At 35.8% G+C, this 13,296-nt stretch overlaps 1 protein-coding gene across 1 annotated transcript; it reads right to left on the bottom strand.

The window, feature by feature from the left end:
* Window positions 1–97: 97 nt before the first annotated feature.
* LOC132189320 (uncharacterized) lies at window positions 98–9,423 on the bottom strand. Its single transcript, XM_059604003.2, has 5 exons — window positions 9,272–9,423; window positions 3,406–5,835; window positions 2,113–2,233; window positions 1,305–1,364; window positions 98–1,212 (listed from the first exon to the last, which is right to left on the bottom strand). Exons 2-5 carry the CDS (start codon window positions 5,703–5,705, stop codon window positions 259–261), a joined length of 3,435 nt encoding a protein of 1,144 aa, XP_059459986.2. The 5' UTR covers window positions 5,706–5,835; window positions 9,272–9,423; the 3' UTR covers window positions 98–258.
* Window positions 9,424–13,296: the final 3,873 nt, after the last annotated feature.

Genomic DNA, 13,296 nt, shown 5'->3' with positions numbered 1-13,296 from the left:
AATGTAACATATAACATTGCCCGTGATGTTTCGGTAACTCGAAAGTTCCACAATTTTTATCCTAACCCATTATCCAGACAACCATTGAGATCGTGCATAACAAGGACCCTTTTCTATTGCACGGCAAAATTGGTTTTCGGTACAAAGCTAACCAACCCTGAAAAACATTTATGGTTACAGAACTGCACATATCTTTTAAAAAAAAAAGGAAATGGCATCTGCTATACAAGGAAAAGAACGAAAAAATATATATATATATCAAAAGCCTCTACTTTTAGGGGGATTTTGTCGCCATCCTGCGCCTGGCTGGCCAACATTTCGAACGGGTGCGCCGTAGAACTGCCCTAAACTGGGTTGACAACCTATATTATTTGGTTGCTGGCCACTCCCCTGCACGGGAGGAACCCACCAAGTGCCTTGAGGCTGCAGCGATTGTAACGACATCATTGACTGCTGCGGAACAGATCCCAAAGGTGGTTGGTTTACCAAGTGTGGTGGTCGCAAAGTCGGCTGATGAAAGCCATGAACGGGCTGCTGAGGGGCTTGTGGCTGCCACTCCGGTATGTCGTCATCGTCGTCATTCCACGGCTGAACCGCCACCCCGAAACCTCTATTGTCCTGCCAGTTTCCTGAAGGTGCACCAATTTTAGGTTGCCCGTATTTTTGTATAAGCTCCCTCATTTGGTCCACAGGGCGAGATGGGGTTTGAGAAAGTGACTGAATTGGCCTCTGCCCCCTTGGGGGATTTTGGGCAAATTTGGGTTGCGGGGATGGGATTGCACCACCAGAAAAATTGAATTCGGGAAGGTCATCTTCGTCCCGGGCACCAGGGCCAAACCCGGGAGGAACATCGTCATCGTCGTCATCATCATCAGGGGAGGGTTCAAAATTGGTGCGAGTTGGGTTTGGTTTGGGTGTGAAATTGGAATTCATATTTGTCTCTTGGTGTCTCCTAGAAGTGATATTTTGCTTTTTATGTTTCTGCTGTGACGAAGAGTTGGGTGATATCCTGGAAGTTAACTGAGCCTTTCTCCATACAATAACACCAATTAGGCCATTATCAATATTATTAAGTGCCTCAACGTGTTCAGTCGAGAGGATCTTGCCGAGCGTTTCTCGTGTTCTATTATGCGGCGGGCAAAAATAAAGTTCGACTCCGGGAGCTGGCTCAGCAAAACCCACTCTCTCGTCCAAAACATAAGAATCTGCTACCTGCAGCAGGCAGAGGTAGATTTTCAGGTAATGGCAATGACTGACAACCAACAACACAAATATTACACAACTATATATACCATGCTTCTTACCTCGTTAAGACTAGCATGCTCGCTCTCAAGGGATCCCTCCACGACAACAAAATGCATAACCTGCAAAAACAGAGATTTCCATCAATAATAATATAAATACGCATATATATATAAAAAACTAAACTCAGAATTCGAGTCTTTGTGCGAGCAAAAGTTTCCCCTCCGTATTCAATTTAATTTTTCTCACATTGAGAGAGAACTTCTATACGACAGGAGCAGCTATGTTCTTATCAATCTCTCCCTCTCTCTCTCTTTAAAAGCAACCATCCAACAGAGGCTGTGCCAATTGAACAATTTTCATTTTTTTATTATTATTATTATTTTTTTAATCTGGTTGAAAATTTCATCATCGATTTAAGTAAATGGGTCTTCGAGCATTAAGTGAGTTTGTGCTAAAAGTAGTGGGGTTTGATTTCAATAACAGGATAAGGGGAGGATGCTTTCAAAATATGAAATTTGGTTCAAGTGATTAAATACATTTTATTACTTCTACCAGAAAGTCCAGAATGCACGAGCGCACCTGAGCACACGGGACAGAATAAAATATATATAACACACATCACTTATCCATAGAAATATTCTTGTTTTCGTTTTCTTTTAATTCATAATTTCTCAAACCAAATCTGATGAAGATACACCGTCTCTTTAGCCTAAAACAAATCTCATTAGTATATGAGAAGACACTAAACTGAGTGAGTGCCAAAAGGGCGATTGATGGAAGCATCAAAACAGTGATACGGGGTCGTTTTCTTTTTCTGGAGATAGAATAATATGATACAGTAATACAATGAAAAGAAACATGATATACCATGACAGCACGACTTCGGGACAGTGGAAGCTCTTGGAGAAACTTCTCAAATGCATCAAGTCTGACTCTCCCCTTGATCTCAAGTGAAGTGGACCACTCTTTTGCAGTTGTTTTCTCACCACTATAACAAGAAAATTTGATTATCAATTAAAACATAGAGATTCATGATTCTTTCAGAAAACAAAATTCAATGAAGATCACATTATCGAGCCTATTATTTAGAAATAGAAATAGGCCAGCTGCACTAATCGTTTTCACATTATCCACTGAATTATTGATCATTTTGATCCAAAAGCATCTTTAGATGACGCTTAGCATAGTGTGTACCCTCTTTCTAAATGACACTTTAATCCATCCAGAAATACTACAAAAAGATTTTAGAACCAACCCTAATGTAAGATTATTGTGGTTTAAGTTCTGGCCAACGTTATATTCCAATGTTGTGCACATTCTTTTCAAGTACCAACTTTCGACACATCAAATCATACCCAAATTTCCTCTCATATTATAAATGGCAATAGTCAAATGCATCAAAAATTCAATTGAAACCATGACATTCATTGTCATGCAAATTGAAACTCTCGTCCTATGATCATGTAAGAGAAGAAGGAAGCACAAGTCAAACCGAAATATTGAATCCAACAAGGATCACCATGCATAGTAAATTCAAATACCAAGTTACCAAAGTTCATTTATTTCTGACTCTAACAATAAATCAAAACTAGCACCACCGCTTCCACATGATGTTAATGTTCCACATTAGACCAAAATATATAAATATCTGAATTAAGACCAAAAAAGTAACAAGAAACATAAATAAAATGTGCCAAATGCGATTACCAATAAACTATTAAACAGTGAGTTGCAGAAAGGATCCCAACTCGAACAATGTACAATCATGAATATGTAAGACATAAATAAGTCCAAAGTCAAAATTGACAAGCTCAGACTTCTAAAATGTCAAAAAGATGAACCTAGATGCAGGTCTGACGTAATATCAATACTTTATAAGCTGTACTTACAGCAACACAGTAGATATTCCAAAACTCAAAACACATAACATACAATAGATTCTTCTTTTTTTTCAATATATAATAACTGCATCACGCAAATCTATACACAGTAAATGAAGCACTCTTGCAGGCACATAATCCAAAACTATATCAAACAAACAAGTTAATCGTAAAAATCATGTAGATCTTAGGCTCAATCTTGCAGTTTAAACAAACAAATAAATAAGTAAAATTTACAGCACAGAACAACACAAAATAATATATACTACTAAACACACACCTTTTGAAGATGCCAATCACAGAAGCCATAGCTGAGGTGGTCAGCTGAAGTAAGCCTTCCCAGATAAAATCACCCTTGGATACACCAGCAGGAGGTACATTTTCTGATTTTGCACGGCGGTCACTAGCTTTCAAATCAGCATAACTTTCAATGGTTTTCGCTTCAGCATGTCTGCCAGTGGAGTTTGCATCAGCATGTGTATCGCTCGGTTCAACAGTAGACTCACTGTCATTATATTTCACATCAGGCCGACCATCACGGGGTTTCATATCAGCATGATCGTCACTGGATTTCACACCAGCATCGCCATCATTGGATTTCTGGTCACCATCCAATTTTGAGTATGTTGCATCAACTTTTTCAGGTTCATCGGTGGCAATATCAATGTCTTTCGAAGTTGGCTCAGATGACTTCGACTCCGAGCTTGGCTCTAAGTCATCCTCATCCGAATTGGTGGTCATTTTTCCAGCATCCACCGGTAAATTTTCAAACGGTGGCTCTGAATCAAGAGATTCCATGAACTCATCTAAAGATACAATAGGGGGAAGAAATTCTGCATCCTTCAATACATCATCCACCATGAGCCCCTGCAATAAATCAGTACCCTCACTGGAAGGAATAGTGAGCGTATATGGGGCATTCCGGACGCCTAAATTACTTTTTTCACCAGAAGCATCCACTTCATCCTTGACTCCATCAGCTTTAGATGGGTGAGGGGCTTCCATCTCCTTGCTTTTTGATTCTCTTGGAGTAAGTGAACTTGTCCCAACAGAAACCTCCATTGGAACACTGTCATCTTGTTCAACTTCTACTTGAAACTCGCCCTTGTGTGTTTTCTTCACCAATCGTCTAATATCAACTTCATCAGGCAAAACTACCATTTGGGCAAGCTCTTCTGCCTTCGCTATTCGCCACTCAGAAAGCTCCTTAGAAGCAAGTTCCTCAGCTGTCATAGAACATAACCGTTCTGGGGGAATATCCCCAGACATAACCCTTTCTCTCAGTTCAGGATTACTACGATCCTTCAAATTGAATAGAAGAGACCTACCTTTTTCTTTGTACTTCTTATTCACACCACCAAATAATTTGAAGAGTTCTACTTCGATTTCAAATGCCACTATTTCTGGATTTTGATAGACTTCTTTCTGACCTCTACCCTGTGCATCAAGCCCCAACTTTTGTTCCTCGGCAGTATGAAACTCCCTTTTTCCTACCACCTGCATATCAGAATCCATTACCCAGGAAAGTCCATTCCCCTGCAAAAGTTCATCTTTCGCAAAGAAGTCATCGCTAAAAGAAACATCTTGCACAGGAAAAACATTACTTGATTGGGTTTCTTGTCCATCAGATTTCCGGGTCTGTGTATAGCAACCAGCATTCTCAGCAGCTGAAATCTTCACGGGCAAACTTTCAGCATTATTGCTTTTTTGAGCAGAATAATCTTCATGAGAGGGCAAATTCACTTTAGGCTCTACAGATACATTATCAAGTGCAGCAGCAGCAGCAGGTTGTGTATTCTTCTGAATCTGCCCCGGAGAACTTGCAGAGTCACTCTGAGAATTCTTTTCTGGACTCATAGATTTATCTTCTTTCTGCCGAGAAGCCAACACCAGTGCAGCAGCTAATGACTCTCTCATTTTGGACCTTACTGACTCAAAAGATTCAGTTTGAACCTTGGGAGATGGTTGCATCACTGCAGTTTGACTTCTTGAAACAGAAAAACGTTGGGAACCAGATTTACTGTACACTTTCTTGTTTGGTGTTTGAGAATGTTGTGATCCAGGCGTGGTGGGCATTGATTGCATCTGTACAGCTTTTTTATTTGGTCCAGATGCATGCTGCAACCAAGGTCTATGTTCCAATTGTGCTACCCGTTTATTAGGAATTGATAACAGCTCTGGAGAAGTATTACTATAAGGAGGTTCTATTGGTGCCTTTCGCTTAATTGGTGCATGCAACTGCTGGGAGCCTGCACTGTTTAGCATGGTTTCCATTGGTCCCAGTTGCTTGGTAATAAACTGCTGTGAGCCCAGATTATTTCCCCTGGGTTCCATACCTATTGTCTGTATGTTTGATATTGAGAACCTCTGCAACCCATGATTGCTGGACAAGGGATCCGCTAGTCCCATCTGCTTGTTTGCTATGGAATGCTGATGAGCTGCAGGACCATTGGATACAGATCCCATCAGTCCCATTTGCATGTCTTGTACCGATGGGTCCACTTTGTTCAGAATGGGTTCCAACTGACCCATTTGCATGTTTGGTATAGATAACTGCCGAGACACAAGATTGTTTGACATGCTAGACTAGCAACAAATAACTTACTATAAAAGCACAATATGAATCTCCACTAGTTTCTTGATCCAGTACAGTTCATAGAATGTTATTAAGGCTGTACATCCAGGTAATCCTTGATAATAATGTTAAAATCTGCATTCAAAATGGATATACTTAGCTGAAGATCATTAAATAACTACAAACTGAGAAAGACTGACAAAATAAAACATCTCTCAGACATGGATAAATGAGAATTCACATTTAACAACTCATAAAATCACAAGACCAACCAGAGAGTAAAACACTACAATAGAACAAATTTATGAAAAGCGATTTTGGGCGGGTGAATGCGTACAGGTTAAGACACTCGTGAGTCAAAATGCTCAAGGCCAATGAACTTCTCAATATTTCTAACATGAAGATATTATTTAACAGTACTATGTAAGATATATCACAAGGACATGACTGGCAGCTACCACGTATGTTAATAATTTTAGTCCACAACAATCAGCTAGGCCTCGAAAGCAGATTTTTTAAAACATACACTTCGTACAACAAAAATCCACCAGAACAAAAAAAAAAATAAAAATAAAAATAAAAAAAATAAAAACCAAGAAACGTCCACTTACGAGATCAGAATTGAAAATCTTGACTTTTTAAGTCATTTGAAAATACTTCACTTTTAATCTTAGATGTGCTTCGGAAGATTTAATTTTTGTTTCTTGTCATTCTATCGGATTTACCAAGCCAAGTGCTGGGACTTGCTTGTTGTTTGATGTCTTTAAGTCTCATGTTCAGGAACTCCTAAAGAGGATTAAGAGTTCATTGTAGCTTATCTTTTACTTTTTAAGGAATAGAAATAAAACGAGAGTGTAACACTCAGACTTCTCTGGAGGTCATCGCTATGCTCGCCCAAGCACTCTTATCTAGTTTTGATGGAATTTAATGCATCAATGACAGCACCCATGCACGTCACCTTATCTACCTATTTGTGTTGGCATTTTTTCCCCTTATAACTGCTTTTTTGCAAATGGTGGAGATATTTGATACAACCCTTCACAGCAAACCGATTTCCCAAGTGAAGATGCCAAATTTACCAATCACCACCAACTAGATCAATGATTAACTTTCAAAGAGATGCAATCCCAAGAAATAGACCTTGACCAGAAGGTCCTTGTCAACTTTAAATGACACAGCATAGTTGGGGTCATATTTTAATTACAACACCGTCCCTGCCCCCCCACCCCCAACCCTTCTTTTTTCTCCCTCAAAATATAATTATTAGTAGTAATATACTAACGTTTTTGTTTAAAATTAATATAAAACTCTCTAATCCACAAGCTCATTAATTGCATTTTAAAGATGAGGTTTGAGATAAAGACAACATCAAAACGATGACACGAGTTTGAAGTCTTTTGAAATAGCATGCCTTAAATTTGTATGATACACTATTGCAACAAGGCAAAAATATAAAATAAAATAAATTTCCGGTTAAGGCTGAGTTCAGTTCTTGCTACCTGCAGAGTCCTAAAACCAACTGTTATCAAACATTTAAGAAAGCGTCCCATACAGTAAAATACCCTGAAAAAGCACCCCTTCTGCAATAGCTTAAAGACGGATACTAAACATAAACATGGAAATAATTTGCAATTTACTTTTCTTGCAAACAAAATTAGGAACATCAATTATAACAATTTTTTTAATATCTGCTCACTTGTAGCTCTTAACTTTAGCTTATTTTACACCATTACACCTGGTTTAACACACTATATCATCATGCACGGGAATAAGCAGTGGCAGTTGACAAATCTGCACAGTTCGCTTCAATGGCTGCTAATTGCAGAAGCCGACTCTCATTTCTGATGTTCTTCCATTTTGAGGTTATCATTACTAATCTTTTTATTTAAAAATAAATAAAATAAAATAAAAAACCAACAGTTGTCCAAAATTGTTGAGAACAAAACTTACTAAAAAATAAGTGAATGAGCCAGCTCAAATAAATTCCCATTTATGCACATAAGTTGTATCCCAACCTTGGTCACCCATTGAAATATTGTATCTAACTGCTTATGCTCTATTATCTTTACTTAAGTTTTTCTTCTTTTCTTCCATTTGGTTTTGTTCAGAAGGGGGATGTTTGAGAAAGGGAAGGAATCATAAGGAAGATTCCTCACTCAAACACCAGAGGAAGTTGAACAACGCTCAAAATATTTGATCCTTGATGGCAGAACTTATGAAAAATCACACTTTGATTCCTCCAAAGATGTCTTTAGAAGTTTTAACTCATAATGTAAGCTATGGTTAAACATTTGCTTAATACATTTGGAACAACCCCATAATTATGCTTCCACTAATAAACTGATTCTAGTTCAACCACACTATAATAATAACTACATCAGCCACCAATTTCTGCAATAGATATATAACATGGCAAATCATAAGGGCGGACAAATGTATGTGAGCCCAATAAAAATCTCAAGATGGTTCAGTTTCTAACTTCTGATGTATCATGATTCATTTTCAACAAATAGTTTTCTATGATTCAACTCAGATAGGCATGCTTCCATCTGGATGTTTTAGCATTTAAGTTTTCATAAGGAAATCCAAACATACAAAAGATGTCGCAACAGAATCACTGCATGTCGAAAAAAAACCAAGAAATACATCACAAAATAACTCCAAATCACATAGAACGTTCAATACAACTGACAGGTTACAGTTAACCAGATAATATATGGCAAAAATGGGATGTTGGGACCAACAAAAAAAAATGATAAGTGTGATAGACATCTTAACCAAGGCTATATTTGCTTAATTGAGACCTTTGATCGAAGAATATAAACAAATTCTTGCATGCTACATATGTTCCACTTCACATAAAAATAAAAATTAAAAAAAAAAGAATTTACCAAACATTCCAATCAGATTTTTCTCAAGCTTCATACCATGAAAACAAAATACACTACTACAAACAAACTTTTGATAACCAATTCCCGGTCGACCTATCACAGAATCCTCATCATCTCGCTGATAGGGAATAGCTCTTAAACGTAAGAGGAGCAAAACAAAATAATAAAAAATCCATTTACTTAGATGCAAGCGGTAGCCAGTCTCATCATCTACATCCAAAATTCTTCATTTCAAAACTGAATAGTAGGATCCAAAAACCAGCAGACCCAAATCATACTTCATCAATTTGCTTTCACAAAGAAGAAATGAATATATCATCAGATTTCACCAATCTACTTCCAGAAAACCCTAACCTCATAAATCACAGAAATCAGCAGAAAACGAGTAAAACGCGACTCATACACGGACGAAAATAACGGGTTTTTCACAAGTATACGTAATCATTTTTCATCGATTCAAAAACCCTAATTTCAGAAAGAAAGAAAAAATACCACTAAATCAACACGAAACGAGCAAAACCCAATTCAAAGGACACCGATTCACATTCAAAAAGAGAGGGAAAAACACTAACCTCGGAAAAAAAAAATTATAAATATATACGCACATACAATCAATTCAACAGAAATCCTAGGGTTTTGTTTACAAAGTTGGGTTAGGCTCGGATGGTGGCGACGAGTACCTGATCGTAGATTCGCCGGAGAATCAGCGACAACGCAGTCTAAAGTTGAGCTCAGAGAGCGACAGAGAGAGAGAGAAGCAAGAGAGAGAGAGAGAGAGGCTTGGGTTCACAAAGCTTTCGTTTATTTTTTGAGGATTAGAAACCCTAAAAACCTAAAGGGATAACAGATATATGTGCTCCACGACTTCGTCTCCGTGATAAAGCTCGGGAGCGGTTCTCTAGAGGCTGTATTTGACACGTGGAGTATTCTTGTCCCCGCTGGGATGATCTGGGCCGTTTGATTGATTTCAAACCTTTTCAATTTTTTTTTTATTTTTTTTTTTGTTTTTTTGAACTTTTGTTTCTAGAAATGATATTTCCAAACAAAACAAAAACTCTTCAAACAGACAACAATATATTTGAATAATATTATTTTGTAAATTGTATATGATTGTCTTATAATTTGATGATATCATAGAAAAAATTAGTCATTAAATAAGCACTTGGAAAAAACAAAAAATAATAATTACAAATTTTTAGTGTCATGTCATTCTAATTATATAGTAGTATATTTGATAATATTATTCAATACCTTTATGTATATATATATCATTTTTTTTCTTATGTGTTCCCACTGTCATTGCAGAAAAGCGAAAATTCTGATATCTAAGTTAGTTCTTTGGAGAAAAGTGTATGCATCAATACTAGGGCTGTTAAGCGAGCGAAGCGTCTCGCGAGCAAGCTCGGGCTCGGCTCTCATAAGCTCGGCTCGTGCTCGACTCGAATATTAAATGAAGCACTTCATGAACACAAATTCTAGCTCGAATATTAAACGAAGCAAGCTCAGCTCGACTCGGCTAGGCTCGTGAATAAGCTCGTATAAGCTCGTGTGTGTGTATATATATATATAAACTAAGTAATACATAATTAATTATAAATCTCATAATTATTAAAATCTTAAAATTGTATTTATATTTAAGCGTTAGATAATGAAAAATTCTAAACCTTTCATGATCAAAGAGAGAGAGAGAAAGCAATCATTAAAAAGACCTCGATTAAATTAGAGCAGACCCAAACGAAATGAAGAAGAATCAAGTAGAAACTATTGAAGGAGATTGCAAAAAGCATAAACTATTGAAGAATCATACAGACCCAAACACTATCACTACCTGTTTGATGAGCGAGAGTGTGATAGTGGAAAATGAGAGTTCAGGTGGAAGATGCGCTGTGACTGGTAAGGGGGATTGAGAGACAGACGTTGAAAAAATAGATTTTTGTAGGTTGCGTTGTCCCGATGCAGTCTGAATGCAACCTATTAACTTGTCCCACATTGTTAAGAAAATATTAATCTCCAAGTTTGCTTATCTATAAAAGGATGCATATCCTCTATCTTTGAAACCAAATGCCTTGCTGTGTTGACTCAGGCTCCATACTCGACTAGCCAGATTAAGCAAATACTCATATGCAAACTAACTTCTTAAGCCGTTTCAGAGTACTTGAAGTTAATTTTTTTTAAAAAAAAAAAAACATTAAATATAAGAGTCAGCTCGCAAGCTGGCTCGGCTCGACTTATTATTAGTTCAAGCTCAATTTTTTTGGCTCGCCCTTGAGCTCGAGTAAAATTTAAACGAGCCAAGTCTGAACAAGGGAAGCTCGCTCAAGCTCGGCTCGTTTACACCCCTAATCAATACACAAGATTTCAGTCTTAGGTTAATACATGTAATGGTGTATTTATAGGTTAAGAAGTAAACTTAGACCTGTACTAGGTCTCCTTCTTCAAATTAATTCGGGAGTCATGAGAGTTTGAATTTAACCTGGGCTCCTACTCCAATTTAACTTGAAATAGAACTATTAGACCAGATTCTTCCAATAGAATCTCACTTAGATTCAGATTGTGTCTTACTCAATTGGCAACTATGTGGGCCTGTCATTGGCTTTGAGGCCCAGGATTTGATGGCTAGTTGAGTGAAATTATTCCTAACAATGCTTATTCGATTTATACAAGGAAAAATAAAATGGTATGGGAATGCTTCTTATGCAGTTGATAAAAGCAACCTATTTAGTAGGGCAACAACCTCGATTTATATGTTGGGTTTGTGTCGTGTCAAATTATAAATATATGAATATATGAGTTGACATAAACACAATTATATGTAGGGCCGAAGAGGCGAGTAGTTAACAGCTATAACTGATAACCGCCATAATAACCGCCACAATAACCGCTAACCGCCTTAAAAGCGGTTAGTGAAAAACCACTAACCGCTTTTTTATATAATATATATTTTTATAATAATAATAATATTTACACTTATAACATTATCAATTGGTGATTAAATTACAATTTTTTTGAGATAATTAAATCACAATTTAAGTATTAATATATTATCACTATAATTTATATGATTATATCATATGATGAATTGATGATTAAATCATATGATTATATAATAATAAATAATACATATATAATATGACATAAGTCATAAGTATACAAGTTAATCATATGATTCATATTATTCATGCACAATGATAATCACGTTTCATATAATATCAAATTAATTATTAATTAGCATTGGATTAAACAATGTATCACTTATAACCACATTTTTTTTTTCAATTTTTTTTGGCATGTCCATACAAGGGAACGGGGAGGAAGGATTTGAACTAGTAACCTTCACTTCATAAAGCGTGGTTCACAACCGATTGAGCTACCTCTTGGGGACACTTATAACTATAATTGAAGTATTAATGTATTATCATTATAATTTATATGATTATGTCACATGATCAACTAATGATTAAATCATATGATTATATAACAACAAATTATATATATAATATGACATAAGTCATAAGTATATAAATTCATACTAATACAACAATTAAGTACCTAGAAACTTAGTTCCAGTGTATATTATAAAATAAAAACTTATAAGTCCATATAGACTGTAATTATACGTATATAATACAAATTGTTTTTTAGAGTATTCTTTAACCATTTTCTCTTAAGTTATTGGTAATTTTTTAACCATTAATTTATCATTTCTTACTAAAAAATGACGTAGTTTTTCAAAGGGTATATATTCATCATTTTCATCTGACCCTAAACGGATAAACTAGTTCTCTCTGTCTCTGCCGCCTGCCTCCCTGTCTCTCTCCAGTCTCTGTATCGCTGTCGCCGCTCGATGCCTCTGTTGCTTGTTGCCGGTCTTCGCTCTATCGCCCGTCTCCGTCTCTCCTCGCTAGTCTCTGCCTCTCTTGCCGGACTTTTGTTTGCATTATGTAATGATTTTTGTCCCTTTTCTCTCTTATACATTATGTAAGGATTTTTTGAATTGCTGTTTGGATTTTTGAATTTCTTGTCACTTTTGTAGAAATTCATGTTTGGATTTTACATGCCCATGATTAGATTTTCTTACTTTAATTTTACATGCAATGCATAAATTCATGTTTCTTAATTTAATTTGGAGGCAAAATTTAATTTGGATAAAATGGAGACGAACCATTTTATAATTAAGATTGCATTTAATGACATATATGATGTCGTATCATTTAAAATAATTTTTTTATCAAGATTTTGTTGCATTTAATGGTTTTTTTTTTTTTTTAATTCCTCTTATTTTTCAAAGAACACAGTGTAAAGAAAAGAGTGATAAGTTTCTTATCTTAATTTTAATTTTAAAATAATAACAATATTCTTTTGGCTGAAAAAAATAAAAAACAATTTTAATGCAAATTTATCATTCATTAAAATTGCATCTCCAAAATTATAGTGACGATTTTTTACATTGTTAGATGAAAATACGATATCATTTATATTTAAAATACTTATAAGAATCAGATTAAAACTTTTTAATTCGCAAACTCAAATTGAACCTCATATAACTCTCAAAAAATTAAAAAAAAAAAAAAAAAAAATGAACCTCATATACGTATTTGAGAGAATTAGTTTGGTCTAAATCTACAAATGTTTGATGACATAGCAACGTGCAATTCACTTAATAATTGTAGTGAAAGAGACCAAAATAAACCGTATACAAACAGTC

This window comes from Corylus avellana, chromosome 9, assembly GCF_965113065.1.
Source record: "Corylus avellana chromosome 9, dhCorAvel1.hap1.2, whole genome shotgun sequence".
NCBI lineage: Eukaryota > Viridiplantae > Streptophyta > Magnoliopsida > Fagales > Betulaceae > Corylus > Corylus avellana.
This window is presented reverse-complemented; position numbering and strand designations above follow the sequence as displayed.